The sequence below is a fragment of the Pteropus alecto genome, unplaced genomic scaffold, assembly GCF_000325575.1.
Source record: "Pteropus alecto unplaced genomic scaffold, ASM32557v1 scaffold7, whole genome shotgun sequence".
Classification (NCBI taxonomy): Eukaryota; Metazoa; Chordata; class Mammalia; order Chiroptera; family Pteropodidae; genus Pteropus; species Pteropus alecto.
This window is the reverse complement of record NW_006494614.1, coordinates 36,061,027-36,082,939: the sequence shown is the minus strand read 5'-3', so window position 1 is coordinate 36,082,939 and position 21,913 is coordinate 36,061,027. Positions and strand designations below refer to the sequence as shown.

Sequence of the window (21,913 nt, the reverse complement as noted above, 5' to 3'; positions counted from 1 at the left end):
TTATAGTATGTTGTCTGGATTGCTTTTATCTATTTGTAAAATAAATACCCGCAATTATTTTTTTAATCTCCCCGGGAATATTTTTTCAGTTAATTTAGAAGGTGCCATAATTCTGTCATTATCCTCCAGGCAGACACCACCAGAAACATAGCTTTAGTTAAACAAATTGAGTTTAATGCTCATTACAGAGAGGGAGACCAGACGTCATGAGGGAACCCTAGGCAGCTCAGTAAAAGGGTCAAAAGCAATAGCCTCTTAGGAAATAATGGTCAAGAAGGACATTAATGGATTTTAGAGAGAAAGTCTTCAAGAAAGAAAACTTGTGAGGTAGCATGTAAAGAAAACATTTTTATATATTTTGGACTGCCTGCTACACACCAGACAAAGCAACTAAAAGTAAAAAGATTTTACAAAATGTCTTAAAACTTAAAAACTCTTCACTTGGAAACTCAAAGCTTCATGTTTTTAGAGTTGACTAATAGAACCCTAACTCACTGATTTTGGTCATCAATCATGGCATTTATAGTAGCTTTCGATGGGGAGAAAGGAGAGACATTAAAAATCTGCTGTTTTCCCTCAGAATATCTGTTTTAACATTATTGAACATGAACTGAAATTTTCACTTACCTTTGTTAGTGAGTGATAGTTCATCATGCATGAACTGGTCATACTACCCATTTGTAGAAATGAAAAGTATGTGATCTAATTTTGAGAGAGCAACAGTATCTTCTGGCATGTTGCCGGCAATTCAAAACATACACAATATTTTTTTTAAAGGCTAAATTTTGGTATACTCTTCATGAATAACAGGTAATTACAGAGCCAAATAAAATTAAAATTCAACTGCACATGGTCCTAGTAATTCAAATGGCCATCTTCTCTTGTAGTATCCACACCCATCTAAGTCCTCATATGCATAGGCCATTGCTAACTATGATACAACTCCTCTCCAGTAAGGAGAAGATAAATGCCAATGCCAGAAACTAAATTCTGAAAGTACACATTTTGGAATAGAGGATATATAGTGTAAAAATGTAGACCGTGAAAAAAATAGCATTTCAGAAAAAATGCAGAAAAATATTCAATAAATGGTCTTGAGAAAACTAACCACACCAGAGATGGTGGCAGAGAGGCAGCAGTTAATATTCCTACTTTATACCAAAACATTCCAAAGAAAGTTAAATATAAAATAGAAACTTAAAATATCAGTAACAAATACCAAGAGGAAAGTGGTCAATTCTCAAACATACATAAATGGTCAAAAAAGTATTGGAAGATGATCAATCTTATAATAATCACTTAAATGCAAATCAAAATGTTTTCACCTATCAGATTGAAAAAAAGATTGGAAAAGGCTAAAGGGGGAAGTTGTTTAATACAGGAAAATGGGTCCCCAATAATCCTGCCAAAGGAAGGAAGGTAACTGGTATAACTTGTATGTGTGGTGGAGTTTGAGGAGAGGCAGCCTGTACAGATACGTTGCAGAACCTTAGTATACAGTCGGTCATTTATAATTCGTACTTTATAAGTCCCTCCATTTTCCCCAACTCTCAGGGATATGTTTAACAAACAGGTTTTATTTAAATATGACACACCTGCACTGGAACCTAAAATTAAGGGATTTACTTTCTTTTATTTGGTTGGATAGAATTTCCAGGTATTGTCTGTTTATCAAAAATAAATGCAGGTGCACCTTCAAAATTAGCATTTGAATCATTCAGGTTGGCTTAGTTTCCAAACATAAGTCTTCTAAATCCTCTCATGTTTCATTCATTATTAAGAAATATTCAGCTTTGAGGAAAAGAGAGAGGAAAGAAAGCAAACTCAGAGAGAAATTTGAATTTCCTACTTGGACTTTATCACGTCTAAAGTGACTGAGCCCTTTTTATGTTATAACCAGCTTTTCTTGTTTAAAGTTGCTGCTGTTGAATGTAGTTCTTCACTACTAAATCACTATGGAACCACTTTCTCTTGGCTTAGATATTCTCACTCCTCATTAAAGTAACCTCTGCTGTTAATCAAGACTGAAATTGCTGTAGCAGTCATTTCTAAAGATTGGTTATAGTTGTTAAAATTGGGCAAAGAGGAAAAGGAAGAAGAGATGTTTTTCAGAGTCAGTGAAACTAGATTACTTTTTAAAATTGAAATTGTTAATTTTTTTAACTAATAGAAACAAATGTGTGTTTGCCAATTTCGCCCTCTTTTATACCTCCAAGGAGGTCCTTAAAATTAAAGTTGGTTTTCAAGTGGGACAACAGGGCTATATAACAATAACAATGATAAAAATGGCTGACATTTAATGATGTGTGCTATATGCCAGGCACTATTCTAAGCCCGTTATGTGTATGCATATATTTATGCCAGTGTTTAATTCCAATAACAGTATGGGCCTTAAACCCCATAACAGTCACTATTATCCCCATCCTGCCGGTGAAGAACCTGAGGCATAGAGTCTAAATAACTGTCTTGAGATCACTCAAATAGTAAGTGATAGAACTTGGAAGCAAAAACAATTGTAATTTTGACCTCTTAGCTGATGAGCTACAAACAGAAGAGGCTACTGAAGCTGATGAGAAATTCTATAACAACAATGTACAAATCGATCTATTTTTCTAGGTATAATGATATTATGAATTCATTCACTTGGGTTTATAGAATAAAATCTCTAAATTTATATTAGTAACCTCTTTTTCTCCTTTTTCTTTTTCGTTTTAATTTTAGAGTTAGAAGTTCAGTTTAGCTTGATGGACATATTTCAAATTTAATTATCTTCAACAATACGGTTTCCCTGGAAAAATAATATGCTTTGCTTTATTGGTTACTAGGCAAAAAACAACTATTTTAATTAGTCCTGATGTTTTAGAGAGCAAAAAACTTTGAAAAAAGAATAGAAGTTTCTGTTTTGGATGTCCTTGGGAACAAGATGTAGTCTAAATCTGGAAAGACATTTATATGTCTCTCAGGTCCATAAATAACTTGACCCTAACTTTTGAAGTTTTTTCTGATATTGTCTAAAATAGATTTTGTTCTACAAATAATAGCTTATGTTCACTTTTTTAATTGATTTTCCTCAGTACTTAGAAAAGACTAGATTTACATAAGATCCTTAAGGACATACATAGGTATATGATGCCTTCAGTAACATCTTTAAAAAAAAAAAAAAATTATGAATGTACCAGGATCAAGAACACTCTTATTTTGACATCCAGTAATTGTCATCTAATACAATTTCTCCAGTAACTTTCTATTATCAATTATCTTGCATTGCTTAAACGAGCATCTTCAAGACTGCCCTAACCTACTCCTTTTGCTCCTGACTTTGTGAGAGGTTAACAGTGGTAAACAGTATCCTCCCATGTGACTGCATTCAAAACGAAGCACTTGCCATTGCCTTCTGAGACATTTACAGTTTATTATCTGAAAGTTCATTGCATTGTGTGCTGAGATGCCCATATAAATATTTGTTTGGTGCTTAAATTGCAGCCATTTGAGAGAGGAGTAAACTGAATGATTTTTCACTTAAAAGAATGGGGTAAAAGAATTAAAATTTTCAAAAATACTCTCAATTTCACAAGCATCCTCTTTAGAGATGACTCTATTTCAGCCTTGGAAGTTTAGGGCAGCAAAATCATTTTCTTCAGAATAAATAAAAATATAAAAGTGGTCAGTATCTGTATTATTTTATAGTACCCTGTTTGCCTGGGTCTCATTCCTTTTAATCTTTTTCCATGAGATCCTGACAGATAGGTTGTGTCTAGAAAATGTCCATCTCTAAATCAAGATCAATATTTACTGGGTTTATACCACAAGACTAAATGTAATAGAAAAAAACAGACGGAGTGAAAATACTTGCACTGTATGTGTAATAAATTTAACCTGACATCATAAACTCCTCCCTTTCTACAGGTGCAGACACTTTTTTTTTTCATCCCTCCTCTTTCCACTAAGGATTAATTAGGGAAGTAGGCTTGAAGAATAAACTCACCATTTATAGAGAAAGCTGCTGCACTAACACAGAGTGAAAGACCTCAGTTTCAGGCAAAGTCAACACCAGGTAAGCATTTATTCATTAAGATAACAAATTTCAAATCATTGATTATAATGACAAGAAGAAATAGAAAAAATAGAGGGATAAAATTCAACGTTATATAGTAAGAATAAATTTAAATAGAGGAAAAGATATTTCTTTTTTTTTGGTGTTTTTGTTTGTTTAACTTAAATAATGATATAGGGAAAATAAGTATTATGAAATATATTTTTGTATTATAATATGGGTACAACTAGGGAAACAAATAAGAGAAATCTTTCTAAGCAAAAAATCTATCATCTGAAAAATATTTACTGGCATCGGATCGCAATGCTTTAAAAAAAAACAAAAAATTTCTTTCCTCATTAACAAACGTCCACAATTATATTGCAAATAATGTATTACACTATAAAAACAGAGATATTTATTTATAAGAATTAAAAGTCTACCAAGAGGTTATCATGCTTTCATTGTCTAGTTAATTTTAAAATATTTTAGGTGCTTACTGTGTGCTGATGGACACTTGCTCCAAAGAAATTTCAGTTTCTAAAAGTTATATGAGCATGATAATTTTTCTCGACAAAGACTTCAGTTAGTGAGTCTGTTGTTAATAACAATTTGGCTAGAGGATCAACAAAACTTTATCGTCCAATTCTAGAACACATTAATTGTGGGGAATTTATAATTGAGTGGTAAAGATATGGTAATCTAATCTTGTAGCCTTCAGAGTTAATAGTAGTCATTATGACTTTCTAATATAATTCAAAAATATGTGAAAAATATTTTCTGCATCCAAGAATTCCTGCATCCTGTTTGTGGCCTTTAAAGATGATCTTTGTATTTAATAAAAAAGAAATATCCTTATGAAATTCATCACTGTTTACTGAAAGGATATTTTCCAATGTTCATTAATTATAGTATCCACTCTTTATGAATCCCTGGGAGAAATGTCTCTGAATTTAATGTCATAGAAATTTTCACCCTGAGTAATTTGTGAGTTGCAAGAGCTGCTTAATCTAGAAAGATATATTGAAGCCAGTTCCAGTAGGATTTTGAATATTTAGAAGTTAGAAAACTGGCCTTTATTTAGAGATGGTATAAGTGAAGAGTCAAGCAAATACTATGGTAAAGAGTGTAAGAGTAATTCTGTGGGCACACTGAATCGTGTAACTATGTTTGTTTCTCTTTGTATTAACTGCTAGAAAGCTTAAAGTAAAAAAAAAAGAGCTCTCACTTCCTTTAACTATGGTCGATTCTCATTGTTCATAGACCTTATATTCAATAACTTCTCAGAGAACACTGCCTTAGCAAATTCTGAACCATTGCTCCTATGGAAAATATACAGTTAGATTCCTACAAGCCTCTGGTCACATTTTTATTAGCAGATCAACACACAACCTTGTTTTATGTGTATGTATTTCTATTTAAAGAAACATTATTTAATATATATCATTGATTTATTATCACTGAACTCACAGTCAAGAACATTATTATAACTCATGCCTGAAGGAAGCTTATCTAATGTATACATTTTCTCTGTAAGGCATATTACAGCCGTTTTGCACTGAGGAACACTAACTAGCACTTAGGCACTATGCTTGGGGGCCATTTTTATCAGTGAAATTATCAACAAAAATCAAAAACCGCAAAAAAAGTGGCACTAATAGACTGCATAAAGAACTTGTTTATAGTACTTGAGTTGAAACAAGAAGTCGGCTTTTTCAACTTAAGCTGAAACGTTGGTGTTGGGAGACTCAAATTTTTCACTGCTCTATGTGTGTCCACAAATGACTGCGAAAGCACTGCTAGTATTAATTTTAGGGGCTACAAATATATTTTAGCAAATAGGTGAATTTATAAATGTGGAATCCATGAATAAAGAGGATCAACTCTACATGTAGGACTGTATTCCATACGCTTTGCCTGTGGAGCTCACTCTTGACTCCATATTACTTTTGTACCTTTATTTTTACCCATGCTTGAATTTTAATTTAAACTTAATTTATCTTGATATATTTTTGTCTGTGTTTAGAAGTGATTTTCAATCCTTTGGGGAACAAACTGGCAATAAATAAGTAAATCATCAAGTACTTAGAATTCCTACTCTGCACTATACACTTTACTATGATTAGAACATAAAAGGATCTCTAGACATCAAATCTAATAAGAGGCACACGATCAGCTTCCCTTTGAAATAATTTAATTTCATTTTCTCGCAAAAGACTGAATTCGAATAAATGAATGTGTTTAACATGAGAATCTCCTAAGAAGTTAAAATTTTATTTAGAGATAACATGAGTGAGTGAAAAGTCAAGCAGATTCAAGGGTGAAGAGTCGATGGCTACACTTCTTTCTTTGTTCAACTTGAACTCTGGAAACTTGATCTTTTCAAAGTTTCTAACGTGACCCAGACTGAGTTCGAGGGTCCAGAAGCCTGATTTTCTGATGTTGCCGTGGCCCTTAGTTCTCTTCTGACTCCTGTCGAGAATACAACACCTTAGGTGTGCCACTCAGTGAACTGGAACCCACACCGCCTGATCATAAGAAACATGCCTCTTAGAAGTTCAAACTCATGTAAACTTTATGATAGGGTTTAAAGTGGATTTTAAGTAATCACAATCGAACGCTCTGAGTATCTTATAGCTACAGGGATGCCACATAGGGAAATCAAGTAGCTTTACTTAAGATAGGATTTTAAGTAAATCACAATCGAACGCTCTGAGTATCTTATAGCTACAGGGATGCCACATAGGGAAATCAAGTAGCTTTCTCTATTTGGATAATGTATTGTAAAGGAATAATCCACCACAGTCCCGGAAGCACTAGCATCTCGTGTCTAGCTGAGTTATCTTTGCCATCTAGTACCTCGCTTCAAAGAGTAGGTAGATAGGCTCTACTACATTGAATATGGGATAATATGTTTTTTTTCTTTAATTTAGTCAACACATGATTGGAATGTTGGGAAAAAAAATTTTTTCTTGGGAACAGAAAGCAGGGGAGATAGAGCCCCCAAATTTAGAAAATATAATTGCGTCAGAATGCATGAAGTTGCATAAGTTATATTTAGGCCTGTTTTTTGTTCCTTAATTTTATTTGACTGAAACGAGCCTCGGCCTTTGCCCGCATCTGAGTCTTCATCTTCGATCTAGGTGTTTCTCCCCAAGTTGTTCCTCATAACCACCCAACACCTGACCCACTCAAGTCTTTCTCTCATCGTTGTCCTAGATTGTGAAAAAGTTTCCCTCCTTAACCCTAAGACTCTTACTCTGAGTTTCGTATCATCCATTCAACAACTACTTAGTATGCTCCTTCCTATGTGCCAGTCCCTGTGGTAGGTGCTGCGGATACAGTGGAGCATAAGGCAGACGTGGGCCCTTCCTTTATGCAGCTCACAGTCTAGTTGAGACAGACATAAATCAAAGAGAACACGAATAAATGCAAAATTACAACTGCTATCATGTCCTCAAGGAAGAGTTTAGAGTACAATGAATGTGTATAATAGCAAGACATAATCCAGTCTAGACACTCACATCTTTCTAGGATTAGGTTTATATGTTCTTATTTACCCATCCCAGTGCCTCCCTGTCTTCCTTCTTCCCTCTTCAGAGGGAGCAATGGCATTCAGAATTGTACCCAGTGAAAACAAGACTTCAGTGATGTTCCTAGATAGATTCAGATATTAACAGGCAAAGGTAAATGTATAACTTCAAGTTTTTAATTAGGTGTAGAATTACAGAGAAGATGTTGGTGCTAAACTGTTTTTCCAAATTACTGACACTGGAAAAACTGTTGAAGAGTCACTTTCCTGAATCACTCAAGGTAAAGAGTTTTATTTATTTATTTTATTTCTTTATTTTATTGATTTGTGAAATAATGTGGTTGTTGCCCAAATTTTTCTGATGATAAGGCTCTCTTGGAATACTTGTTAAACACACAGCTTCCCAGTCCCCACCTGCTGCAGACTGATTCAACGGGCTGTGGCTATGGCACATAGGTATATTTTTGACAATTACTCTACATGGCTCCTAGGAAAATTTGGGTAATGCTGGTCTAGATTATTTCTAGGGTAAATTCAGAATTGTACCTAGTGAAAACAAGACTTCAGTGATGTGCCTAGATAGATTCAGATATTGACAGGCAAAGGTAGATGTATAACTTCAAGTTTTTAATTAGGTATAGAATTACGGAGAAGATGTTGGTGCTAAACTGTGTTTCCAAATTACTGACACTGGAAAAACTGCTGAAGAGTCACTTTCCTGAATCACTCAAGGTAAAGAGTTTTATTTCTTTATTTTATTTATTTTATTGATTTGTGAAATAATGTGGCTGTTACCCACATTTTTCTGATGATAATTTTTCTGATGAGCAGGACCCAACAGTCCTGCTCTCAGTCGCCAACTGTACAAGACACTCAGCGCTGAAAGTCCTGGGGCTACGAACAAGGGATCCTTTGAAAGTACCCACCCTTTACTTATTAAACACACAGCTTCCCAGTCCCCACCTGCTAAAGACTGATTCAATGGATTGTGGATATGGCCCACATAGTTATATTTTTGACAATCGTTCTACATGACTCCTAGGAAAATTTGGGTAATGCTGGTCTAGATTATTTCTAGGGTAAATTTGAGTTCTAATTTTTTTTTAATGACAGAAGGGTGGCATTGCTGGTTAAAAACAAACAAACAAACAAAAAGCAAAAAGCAAAAAACATAACCTAGGTACACAATGAAAATGAAATTTAAAGGTTGTTATAAATTTTTTCTGTTTCTTTCAATATCTTTTTTTGAAATTTTTTCAACAGCTTTGTTGATTATCAAGCTTATATTGGTTGAAGTCTTCTAAAAGTCTAAGAGTGCTTGTGGATAACTCAGAGTTGCTGTGGAAGATGACATTAACTAAAGATTATAACTAAAAATAAGATCAGAAATATTTTAAGCACTTGGAGAAGAAAAAGTGCAGAATGCAAGAAAATTACATTTGAGGTCTGAGTTTCTCGAGCAAAGAGATAACCCAACAGCAATGGTTTTCAAATGTGAGAAGCATGCTAATAACCTAGAAGATATATAATGAAATCATAGTTTCTGAAGATAGAGACCAGGGACCTGTATTTTTAACAAACATCTTGGATAATCCTTATTTACACTAAAATTGACCAAAATTGACCTAGAGAATGTCCAAGTGCACTGTACTGGGCTGATCAAATCTAGTCATCTTGCCTTACTGATTGTGCTTAAACTATATGTGGTGGGGAAATTTGGAGTAATAATTTGGGATTGTACAGCTAAAAAAGTACCAAATGGACAATCTGACCCAAATTTTCTCATTTTGAATGCTGACACTGAGGTAAATAAGTGGAATGAGTCGATATTGCAATAACTTTGTACAGTGACAGATGGTTACTAGACTTCTCGTGATCATTTTGTAAGATATATAAATGTTAAATCACTATTTTATACACCTGAAGCTAATGCAATTTTGTATGTCAACTATACTTTAATTAAAAAGTTTTACATACCAAAAATAAAAATAAATAGAATGAGATGATCAGCTACATTTTTTTTTAACATGTTTGACTAACTCTTGTGCCAAAGAGAACAAAAAAGTTTTGGTGACCTTCTCAGGGTCATGAAAGATGTTATAATTATCAAGACAAATGATGGGGTCTTAAGTTATTATATTTGCACTGTATTTAGCATACAAAGAATTTAAATATTTTGTATTTTCAACCACTTTGTAAGATGTTTATTAACTCATTTTATAAATGAATAAATTAATGTTCAAAGAAGGTAGTACAGCAAATAAAGACACAGAGTCAAATCTCAGTTCCTTTAATTTCATATTTGTTGCTTTTTTCACAGCAACTTAGCTACCAGATGGGTAGATGTAAATGTTGAACTTTTTTTCTTTTTTTTACCCCTCCTACAGTGCTTGGCACCCGGCTTTGCCCATGATAATTCTCAATAAACTGTTATTGATTGGTCACCAGGAGCTTTATACAATAATTACTTATTTCTTATCTGTTTAAATCTTATTTTTAAAAGCTTCTGAATTCAGATTAGTTGACTAGATCTGAACAGAATGTACAGATTTTTTTAATTTTCACACTATCTCATTTGGAGTCATCAAAACTAATATTAATATCTTCGTAACATCAATACTGTTGAATAGACAGATATTTATATTATAATTTTACAGATGATGTTACTGTCAATTCTCCATCTCTAAATGCTAGAGTTCAGATTTAAATCCAGATTATCAGATTCCAAACTGACTGTTCTTTTGAAATGTTTGCCTCTCATAGCACCATTTGAAGAAAGAACTTAAAAATGAGACATGTAGGCACAAATTGAGGTCTTCCTTATATAATTATCTCTTTAATAGCTGTTTAGCTTGGTACTCCCAATTTCTCATTTTCTATACATTGAGTCTCTTTATCCCTGGATCCATTTATCCTTCTTCAGTTATTGCATCATTATGTGATGCCTATCTTTAGTTCTTTGTTCATACTTTGAAAATACTCTTTTGGTTATACTATGTCCTTTAGAGTAAAAAAAGATAAAGAAAATATAGTTTTATTGTTCACCCATTCTTTGGAGTTATGGCTATGCATTTTATAATCTCACTTTAGGGTTAAAGTAATTAAATATCTCTCCAAATTTCCTTCACAAACTCTAACTGATCATTCCTCTAGCCTCTTTAATTTCCCCTAGCTACTTCCCATCTCCTCTCAACACTCACCCTTTGAATGGACAGCTATTGGAAAGGTTTGTTTATTTTCAGCCAATGCCAAATCTTTCAATTGGTTCCAAATCTTTGACAAACAAGTTATGTTTTTTTTTTTTCCTTTCAGAATCTGAATATTGAAAGAGTTTTTTCCTTCTAAACATACCAATCATATTTAAGCTCCATTATTTAATAAGGATGTGTGATTTCCTGGTGTAAAACCACTTATTTATTACTAATGCAATTTTGTATTTATTACTCCATCGTAAATGTAAGATAAGCAGCCTCAGAATTTAATGATTAACAGAACAAGTCAGTTAAACAAGTACCAACAGAACAAGCCATGACTCTTACAGTTTACTTTAGTTCTTGAATTTTCACTAAGTGTAATCCATGTTACACACTGTTATCAGCCAGACTAAACTGGGAAAGATACGTTCTATGAGAGGATTTGAGTGAGGTCCCAGATTGGGTATAATAGAAGAGAGCTGGGAAATGTTCTAGGCATTGAGGTGAGCTGATTTGCATTACGATAGTGATAAAGGAGGTAAAATGTATGTTCCAATGTTCTCATAAAGTGTTTTCATTGAAGTTTAACACATACTAGAAAGTGCACATAACATACTTACACAGTTTAATGAATTTTCACAAAGTAAATATCTGTGTAATCTCCACTCCAATTAAGAAAGAACATTACTTCAGAGGCTACTCATCCCTGCACCACCACCAATCAATAACTTCCCTGCTCCCCAAAAGTAACCACTATCCTGACTTCTAAAGCTAGCTATAATTTAGTTTTACATGTTCTTGAATATAATATTAACTAGATCACACAATAAATATCTTTTTGTATGTAACTTCTTTTGCTCAACATTATGTTGCTGTTTTGTAATCCAGAATATGAATATGCTACAATTTGTTTATTTTTTCCACCTTGGATAGACATTTAGATTGTTTCCAGTTTTTATCTATTATGAAAATGCAGCTATGAACGTTGCCTGGAGCTCATTACCGCCACAACTTTCTCTTCTCTAGAAGCACATACATAACATATGAGAGTTGCTTTTTAGGACAGACATTTTTAATTCTTAGAAGAGAAAAAAATATGAAGGGCTACAGAACAGAATTCTAATATTACTTCAGTATTGTTTAGCCAAAAAGCATTTGATCAGCTTTGTCAGGCTCCATGGATACCATAGTGAATGAGACATAATTACAATCCTCAGGTAATATGTATAAAGCCTTGCTCCATCAAATTTGAAATACAGAAATTCAGGGAGGTGTTTTTGGCCTTTTGGGGGAGGCCTTTTTTGAGGGCCAAACATCAAGTGATGTTTAACTGTAATTCAGTATTAAACGAGTAGTTGCATTTCACAGGTTATTTTCAGATAGCATAATAAACTTCAAAAGCAGCTGAGCATCAAAATTATATGTGGAATTTATAAAAAACGTGTGAGGTCTAAATCCATACAAGAGATTCTGATTGAGCGAGTATTTATTGCTGACCTATGTGCCAAGCACCTATCCAGTAAGCGTATTGATTTAGTACCTTCCATTGTTATACTATAAAAGAAACTAAGTTTGGGGAAAGTTTTCTTAGGCTTTCATAGACTTTTTACCAGTTTTCATGTGCACTAATAAAATAAGAGATAAGTTTGTATGTGTGTATGTTGTGTATATATTTATAACTTCCCCTCCTGTGGCCATAATTCTACATTAGAACAAGTGATAAGGTAATATAAAACTGAAACAGCTGGTAATGAGGTTGGCTTGTCTCTCCGGGTTCTCTGATTCAGGTTTATGGAGCAGTAATGAACATAAATCGTGGGAATCCCTTTCAAAAAGAAGTGATATTGGATTCATGGCCAGACTTCAAAGCTGTTATCACTCGGCGGCAGAAAGAGGTACAGCTTTGAAAGGCAAGAAAATAAGAGCTGGCATCAACTTGAAAGAAAAGATTGGTAAAGGGGATATTATAACCATCATAGCCATATACTTCAGCTTGATGAGCTACATATTTTACCATTAGCTTCTAATTTGACTGGCTTTGGAGTGTTAGACATATGGAAACCTCTTGTATAAATGCATTCAATAAAGTGTTTCTTTAGTGTTCCATAGTCACTAGAAGCATAAAGCATATATACTTGAACATACTAGTTTTCCCACTAGGTTGACCATTTCTTATAATCAATGATTTTGGTCATGTGGGTAAATGTGTAAGAAGATGGAAAAAGACAACATCTGCCCCATTCTGCCTCTGAGACCAAAAGGAGGCTCAAGTGATCAAAAATGTGCTGCCCTGACCACATTAGGAAAGTTCTGAGAGTTCTATTTGATTCTTGTATGTGGGTCCATTGAGTTACACTTTTTCATTTTTTATAAAGAATGTCTTACAAAAATGTGAAATAAATGTCTTCAAACCTCCCTAATACTAGAAGAAATAATCAAGCAAAAGCTCCAAATGTCTCTTCTTTCCTTCACGACAGTATATTGCCACATTCCCACTTAGCCATTGTTTATAGGTGGCTAATTTTGCTACCATTAGCTAATTATCTAGATGCACAGCTAATGGTATCTAATCTATCTCGGATTTGAATTATCTAGAAGATATATTTCTGGTTTTATGATTGTATCTTCTGTCCTAGGCTGAGACAGATAACCTGGACCATTATACTAATGCCTATGCTGTATTCTACAAGGATGTCAGGGCTTACCGAGGGCTGTTGGAAGAATGTGATGTTATCAACTGGAACCAAGTTTTTCAAATACAAGGTGAGGTCAAGTGCAAGATACAAGGCAATTGTTAAATCCTTTTTGTCATATATATCAGATAGATATGACGTATTTCGCATATGTGATGTGCATACACATAGATGCGCAAATATATATCAATACATTTTATATATTTACAATTTATACATTATGGTTTTGTAAGAACACTTATTTTTTTACTCTTAATGAGGATTGGCCTTTGGGATAGGCAGAGGCTATTTAAATGGGGCTGCTTTTAAGTGACTTTTTCCTACTGTTACTGTAATATGGCTATCAGTGAGTATCACAGAATATTTTTCCTTATTATTCTTAACACTTTGCTATTACAATCTTTTTAAATAACTCTAATTTAAGCTCAAGCCAGTAGGTGAGCTTTTCTTCTTTCTGGAGCAAATAATTCTGGAAAAAGATAATGAACTGATCTGCGTAGGATATTCTGAAATGATTTTATAAGAAAAGAGCTCCTAGGAGATAATTGCATGGTCATCAATGCTAGTGGGAGAACTGTAGGCCAAGATAGAAGCCCATTAAGAGTTTCTGATAGTTTGGATGGACAGTTTCAGCTTCAGTGTATCATTACTCTTTCAGTCTTTCATAATGATTAGAGGTTAATACAGGTAATGAAATTACTGTTTATAACTGTTTTAGTGAAGTGAGCCCCTTGATCATTTGACAAGAAGGCAGGGATTCCCATGTTAGAAATATAAAATCTGGTCATTTTTTTCAGCCACAAATAGCTGAAGTCCCCTCACAAGGAAAAGTTTCTCTCCATCTTCAGACAATAACTAATGCATATTCATAATCTAAAGACTCAGGATGTTATATAAAATTCATTCATAAATGCTCAAAGAGACCTTAGAGAGGAAATTCTAAACTATCTCTCACCTTTACAGATTTACCCATTATGCTGGTTAGAAGTGAGATGTGGTTCTACCGCTTGCTTAGCCAATTTAGAAAAGTTTTCTCTACAGTATTACTTTAATGTGGAAATGGGTATACCTCTTCCTTGATATGAAAAATCACAGCAGTAGTTGGATGGATATTGGTGCTATAGGCCTAATATCTTCAAATCACCTGAATTGGAAATTATGGGGAAAGACTATCCCCATAATTGCCAGTATTTTTTTCAGAAGGCTGAGCTGGTAGCCATGAGTCAGTTATAGTCATTTAAATTGACTCAATTATCCTTCCTGAAGGCTTGGTGGTAACTGATGTGAATTAGTAGCACCTAATATAGCTAGAGTAGTAAAGGCCCCTCATTTAGCATGTAAGTCAGTGCAGACATTAATTACTTGTGGCTTCTGAAGTGGTCTGACTACAGGCTCCTGTGGCAATAACTGTAATCTCCTTGGAATATTGAATTGAACAGCTTCTAAGAAGTCACCAGTATCTTTATTATTTTTAATCAGAGAATCTAAAAGGGGGCTGTTTCCATAACATTCCCAAGTCATAAACAAATCCAAAAGCCTACCTACTGCCATATAAATGTTCAGTCTTTTATCTTTTGCCACAGCACAGGCTCTAGTCAGGGCTGCTAGTGGGGGTGTCTGGATAGGCCAAGCACAAGATGGTGGAGCTACTTCAGCACTGGGTGTTCAGAGCAACAACACACCCTGCACAGTGATGCCTTTGCCATTTTTAATCTAAGAGCCACCTGTAAAGAATATGGAATCAGGGTTAGCCCACTAACCTACTCAGAGGAGGCAATCCTTATGTCTGCCATGTGAGGGCAAGAAATGAAAAGGTATGCAGCTACCGAGACAAGTCAGGCTCTTTCGCTCACTATTGGTTACACGGATGAGAGGAGAGTTTATCTATGTGAGTACTAACGTAAATGTTTTAGTAGCCTATCCATTGGTAACTGTGGTCCAATAAATGTCCTGAATCTGCTTTTCTCTTTGGCTAGTTCTCCCTTTCTAAGGAGGTAGGGTGGACAAAGGCAGAGCAATACGGGAAGTTTCCTTTCTTCTATGAGAAAGGAGAAAGTCATTTGTTACAAGTGGTAACCTATTCAATGGGTAGAAGAACATGGTCAATAACACTGTGGAGAGATAATCAGCAAAATCCAGACTCTAGAAACTTTATTTAGCAAACAACTGGGTTATTTAACAAATAAATTTTTAAAATTTTTAAAAGGGGAGGTGAGGATTAAAAGAAAACCTGCAGATAAAAGGCTTACAAGACAAAAAATGGGTAAAATCAAAGTATGGTGTTTAAGGATGCATAGTTGGATAATAAAGCTGTAAAAAAAAAAGGTAGTGATTATTATAAAAATGATGATAGTGTTTATTTTTAGAGGAGAGAAAGGGAATTGTGTTTGGGAGACTGGTAGATAGAAAGTGGCCAATAAATCTCTATTTTGTGTGGCTTTAGTGGTACATAATTAAAGCTACACATTTGATTATGCAGTTTTCTGTATCTGTTACATCTTATAATCTTAAAAATTTTTTAAAGAAATGTTAATCTGACTTTTAGAAAGAACTGGTTCAGTCTAACTTAGGAGAAAAAAATTCTATATTAATGATACGTAGCATAAAAATATTGTCACAAATTTCCTTTTTGTATATTCAAATGTAATATCCACATTTTTTCATTGTCTTACTATATACAGGGCTGCAGAGTGAATTATACACTGTGTCCAAAGCTGTTGCCGCCTCAAAGCAGTTGGATGTAAAGTTAAGCTCCTTCAAGGCCGTTTGTTTATCTCCTCTTTCAACCCTGCCAGACACCAGTTCCGTGTATGCAAATTAAATTTCTGCATTTGGGTCAGGACTTACTGCTGTAGAAGTACAAAGAACAGTACCTGGAGTACTTAATATCATTAAGGAATATTTAGGTGCCTTGAATTTGGGCCATTGAGTCTAAATTTATGTCTATATGTATGTGTTTGTGTGTCTGTGTGTATGTTTACTCTTTTCCTTTCTGCCATGCTTGACTGCTCACAATTTTTTACAAAATCAAATCAGTGTCTTTGTCCATAGTAGTAAATGAACTCAGAAGTCCTGTTTTTTTCACAGTATACGCAGAAAAATCATTCCTTGGCATCATCCTTCCCTAAATAATTCTAAACACCCTCTCCTCTGTTTGAGCCTAAGGTTGATTTTATTGGTTTTTTTTTTCTTGTTTATTTTTTCCTTGGTTTTTTTTGTTCGTTGTTTCAGAGATGAGGGTATCCAACTGCCAGGCACTAAATGTTTTAAATACATTTCCTCTTGAATCTTTTCCACAACCCTGTAAAGTAGTATTATCATTCTCTTTTTGAATGGAGTTGGAGTAACACACAGAAGTAAATTATAGAGCCGGAAAATAAATCCCAATATCTGATTCCAGAATCCAGTCCTTCAAAACATTAGTTGGTTTACACCTACATTCTCCTTTTCTTACTTTGGAGCCTGTACTTTGTCATTTACTGGCTACCTTCCCTTCTGCCTAATCTTTCTGAGCCTCGATCAATTTATTCTTCTCTAAAATTCATCAATGTCTTTCTTACATATTTTTTGTAAGCAAATGGAACATGATAGCCTGAAAAGTACCCACTCCAGTGAATGTTAGTTTTCTTCACTTCTATGGAATACATCAAAGGAATTATTGAGCAAAACAAGACTAAACCTAAAGAAGAATGGACTCTTTAAGTTATATAAAGAAACTGAACTTTGTTTTTATTTCTTTTCAGTTATGAAAATTTTCAAACACACACAAAGATTGAGAGACTGGTATAATGAACCTCCCATCGATATATGGGTTATCTTGTTTCATCTATATCTCTATCTCTTTCCATCCATATCTCTATCTCTTTCCATCCCTTGGGTTATTCTGAAGGAAATATACAAAACATTATTCCATTCTTAAACATTTTAATATATTTTTCTCCAAAAGATAAGGATTCTTTAAAAAAAAATACTAACATTACATCTGTGACAGAGGTCCCTGAGACCACTCAGAGGCTCAGTGATTGGCTAGTCGGATACAGAGGCCTTAACATACAATCACGACTATGATTTATTACAATAAAAGGATACAAATCAAAACCAAAACCAGCGAAGAGAAACCTACATTCACAAAATCCAGAGGAAACTGGGCACAAGCTTCCCAGAGTCCCCTGCCAGTGAAGTCACACAAGACATACTTAATTTCCCTAACAATGAGTTGTGACATGTGTTAGGATTTTTAATGGGGAGCACCCTCTGCATAGCACATACCAATATCTGAGACTTCCAGAATGAAAGCAGATGTTTAGTATAAACTACATTGGTTGTACAAACAGGAACAGTGAACTACTCATATCAGTTCTCAGAATGGCAGGAACCCTCCAGAAATTCAAATTGCCAGAAATTCAAATTGCCAGACACCAGCCAAGGGTCAACATGGCAAACAAACTTTTTGAAAGATAGTGGCCTCAAGCCTGCTATGTAAACTCTTCTGCACCACCCTTTATACTTCATTTCCTTAAAGTACAGTAATCAGTTAGTAGTCACATTTCCCAAATTATTATAATATTTTTGGCAGTTTATTTGTTTTGAATAAGGATCTAATGAAGTTTACACATTGTAGTTGATTAATACCTCTTAAGGTTCCTTTGACATACAGGTTCCCTTTTCATCCTTTATATTTCTACATTACTTTTTGTTAAAACAAACAAACAAACAAAAACAGGCTACTTGTCCTTTAGAGTTTTAGAGTTTCCCACAGTCTGTTTACTGTCACATTCCTGAAATGTTATTTAAAATTTTCCTCTATCCCCAGCCAGGCCTTTTAATATCAGTTTTTGACTTAAATTGCTCCCTTTTTCATAGAAGTTAAACAATTTGTCTTTAACAAAGTCATTTTCCAGTTTTGCACACTATTTTGGATACCCAGCTCTTCAGATACAAGGTTATAGTCTCTAGTATAACTACTCCTGAAATGCTTGCCTTAGCAATGTTTTTATTTGGATACATTTGTGCCTGCTTCTTTGCCTTTGTATTGAAGTTCATTTTCAAGAATTAAAAATTCTATCAGCCAGTTATTGATTTTATTTGTTTATATTTTACCCCTGCTTAGTGGTTAGGTGATTGTCCCAGTGCCAGAGCCAACGATATGCCTGGAATGTGAGCTAGTCCTGCAGAACCACTAATGAAAACACAAACTTGGGTTTTGTAAAGAAGATCATAGCTAGAATGACATTAACGATCCCTGGGGATGGTCTTACCACATCAACAACTTCAAGAACAAAAGCAAATTCTGAAGCACGACCAGCCCCAAAGGCTTTCAACTAAGTAATCCATCTCAGTTCTTACAAATTGCACCAGCCCCTATCTTTATCTTAATGCCATGGTCTTTTAGACCTTTTTCCCAACCTTTTAGGGGAAGGTGTAGAAGAACTAGCATTTTTCGAACATCTACGTATGCCTAGAATGTTACATAATTTGTATTTATGTTCTGGCCACGAATGCATAAAGATAGATGTTCTATTCTAAAACTGTTTTTTTGTTTGTTTGTTTGTTTGTTTTAACCAAGGAAAAAGGGACCCCAAAATATGGACTTTTTCAAGGGCTCAGAGGGTGTCAACAGACTTAGGACTTAATATGAAGTCTAAGAATTGCTTTACTTGCCTTAATCTATACTGAGGACAATGACAAATGGTCATAAAATTAGAAGGAAAGACTTAAATTAGAAATAATGAGTATTTTTGTCCTATCAGAAATGAAACCCTGAAAGATGTTTGTAAGTGGGAAGAGATGCATTCTAATTTATTGCAAATGTCTTGGTATTTGTTAGGCACTATCTCTGAAATAGTTTTTCAGTTTGAATCAGTGTAAAAGAGTAGTTTGTAGGCACGTGATCCTGAGTTCTTGTTTCTTCTCATATCTTTTTCTTCTAGAATGAGTTCTTCCCCACGACTAACCTACCTGAGTGTCACTGATGCTGACCTGCTCAACCGAACTTGGTCGCGGGGCGGCAATGAACAATGTCTCCGGTACATCACCAATCTCATCTCCTGCTTCCCCAGTATCTGTGTCCGCGATGACAAGGGAAACCCAGTCTCTTGGTCTATCACAGACCAGTTTGCCACCATGTGCCACAGCTACACCCTACCAGAGCATCGCAGAAAAGGTTATAGCCGGCTGGTGCTCCTCACACTGGCCAGGAAGTTGCAAAGTCGGGGATTCCCCAGACAGGGCAATGTCCTTGACGACAACGTGGCATCAGTAAACCTCCTGAAGAGTGTGCATGCCGAGTTCTTGCCTTGTCGTTTTCATAGGCTTATTCTCACCCCTGCAGCTTTCTCTAGAGTAGTTCCCCTCTAGCTCAGTGAAACTTCAGGAATTTTCTGTTTTTCCCTGAACATACACATACTTCTTAGCTGCCAGTGAGAAAAAAAATTCAAACAGATAAGGAGAATCTTGAGTTATTGAAAAGTGCCTGGAAGAACACATGCAAGATCAGCCTGAGAAGCCTTAATTCTCCGTGTCTTAGGTTTCTGCAGTAAATAACTGTAAGAGTCAGGGATCGCTGCAGCTGAGAAAGAGGGTAAGTATCCTCTTTTGAGATCTACTGCAGGAAAAAGATTCTAAAACCTTAGTAGCAGAAATGACTCCGCGAGAACAAATGATTGAACACAGGAGCCTGTGGCTACTGCTTTATTATTGCTTCATGGGCTTCTGCTGTGTATTCTCACAACCACACCAGTTCCCCACTATCATAAATAACATTTCCCACTGTGCCCACACTGCCATGTCTCCCTGAACTCAATTTCTACCACCTCTGATCCAGTTCTCTGTAGACTATCCTGCCTTCCACCCTCTCCCGCCTTTAGTTACTGGCTCTTCACTTCTGCCTATGACTTCAGCCTATGTTTTTCCCTGCGAATGTTCAAATGCAGTTGTTCTCACATTTTGGTGCACTTCGGAATCACCTGAAGGGCAGATTGCAACACCGATGGCTGAGCCTCTCCCCCACAGACCTCCTGTTCAGTGAGTCTGAGGGAGGGCCTGAGAATTTGCATTTCTAACAAATTCCCACTACTCAGTTGCCTTGGATGGAGGGATGAAGATACTGCTGTTTTAAACACTAGCAACAGATGATGTCAGCTTAGAATCTTACCTATCACCTATTCCAGGTTCTTTGATTATAATTTGCTTTCTCATAAGAAACTAATATACATGTGATATGCAGATGCACATATACATATATACACACACATACATATACTTTCCTTTCATATAGTCTATATGTATGTAAACTCATAGAATTTTGATAAGATATTAAACTTTAATTCTCTTATTACATATGAAGAATTTGACCAAAGAAAATAAATGACTTCAAGATTACACAGATAATCAGTGCTAGAGGCTAAGCCAGGATGTCATTTTGATTTCAATCTATTTTTTCACTAAATCATATATCCTTTTTGTTAATGAAATTAAAAAATGTTTAAATAATTAAATCAATACATCCATTAGTCTTTTATTCTTGTCAGTACTTTTTTTTTTTTAATTTGGCTTCCGAATGTTGTGTGTGTGCGTGTATCTTTCAAGGACAATAAAGGAAAAGATAAACATCTACAAGCTGTGTTCTTCCATTGGCAATAAAAGCAGGCATAAACACAATGGTTGGATTTGTCTAGTCTGGATAAAGTTGACTTGGATATATAGAAAATATTAATGTATTATACTATAGAGTTTCACAAAACCCCACCCACAAAGATAAAGGGAAATCCAAAGTTTAGGTGTTTATTCTGAGAAAAGTAAACTAATTAGCTGAAGGAGGGCATCATTTTCATGAAAAAAAAACAAGACTCCTTGGGAGTGAATACGCTTAGGTCATCCCGAGCCACAGGTTACCTGGAAACTTCTCTGTGGTGCGAGAGGGATGAGCACCAAGTACCCAGAGTCCACAAAGCCCTTTGGGAGAATATGGTCTAGTTTCTGCCCCAGGGATGCTCATTATCGTTTGCTTTAATTAAGCATGGTTTACTCCTGCCTGGTATATGGTAGTAATATAATACCTTATTTTCTTTCTAATAATAATATGCCTGCTGTTTGTTTAAAATTTAACTGTGTGCTAATAGTGTCAAATAGTAGAGATATATTACTTAATCCTTGTGAAGGAGAAGGTATTGTCTTATTGTGGGAATTCTGGCTCAGAGGTATTATGACTCACCAAAAGTTATACAGGTTTTAAGTGGCTGAGTCATGATTGAAAACTGGATTTGTCAGATTCTGAAGCCTGTACTATCAGTCATTATGCTAAGTGGTCCCTTAAGCAGCTTGGAAATCTTTGGGGGCAATTATTCCTTTGTTTTCTGTATTTTTCAGCTCCACCCCCACCCCAACAATGGACTCTGTATTTTGGGAGAGATTTTTGCCCAGCACCAGATCAGGAACAATTGGGAGCAGAAGAAATTGTTTG

The 21,913-nt window shown here is 35.0% G+C and overlaps 1 protein-coding gene across 3 annotated transcripts; it reads left to right on the top strand.

Moving 5' to 3' along the window:
- Positions 1–145: 145 nt before the first annotated feature.
- Positions 146–20,963, top strand: GLYATL3 (glycine-N-acyltransferase like 3). 3 transcript variants are annotated; one of them, XM_006926461.3, is made up of 7 exons: positions 146–4,054; positions 7,750–7,846; positions 8,201–8,297; positions 12,547–12,654; positions 13,396–13,522; positions 16,134–16,260; positions 19,383–20,963. In XM_006926461.3, the coding sequence occupies exons 3-7, from the start codon at positions 8,220–8,222 to the stop codon at positions 19,807–19,809; spliced, it is 867 nt and encodes a 288-aa protein (XP_006926523.1). In that variant the 5' UTR covers positions 146–4,054; positions 7,750–7,846; positions 8,201–8,219; the 3' UTR covers positions 19,810–20,963. The 3 variants fall into 3 exon arrangements, with proteins under 3 accessions (XP_006926523.1, XP_006926524.1, XP_024898678.1); XM_006926462.3 differs by lacking the exon at positions 7,750–7,846; XM_025042910.1 differs by having other exon boundaries at positions 146–7,846.
- Positions 20,964–21,913: the final 950 nt, after the last annotated feature.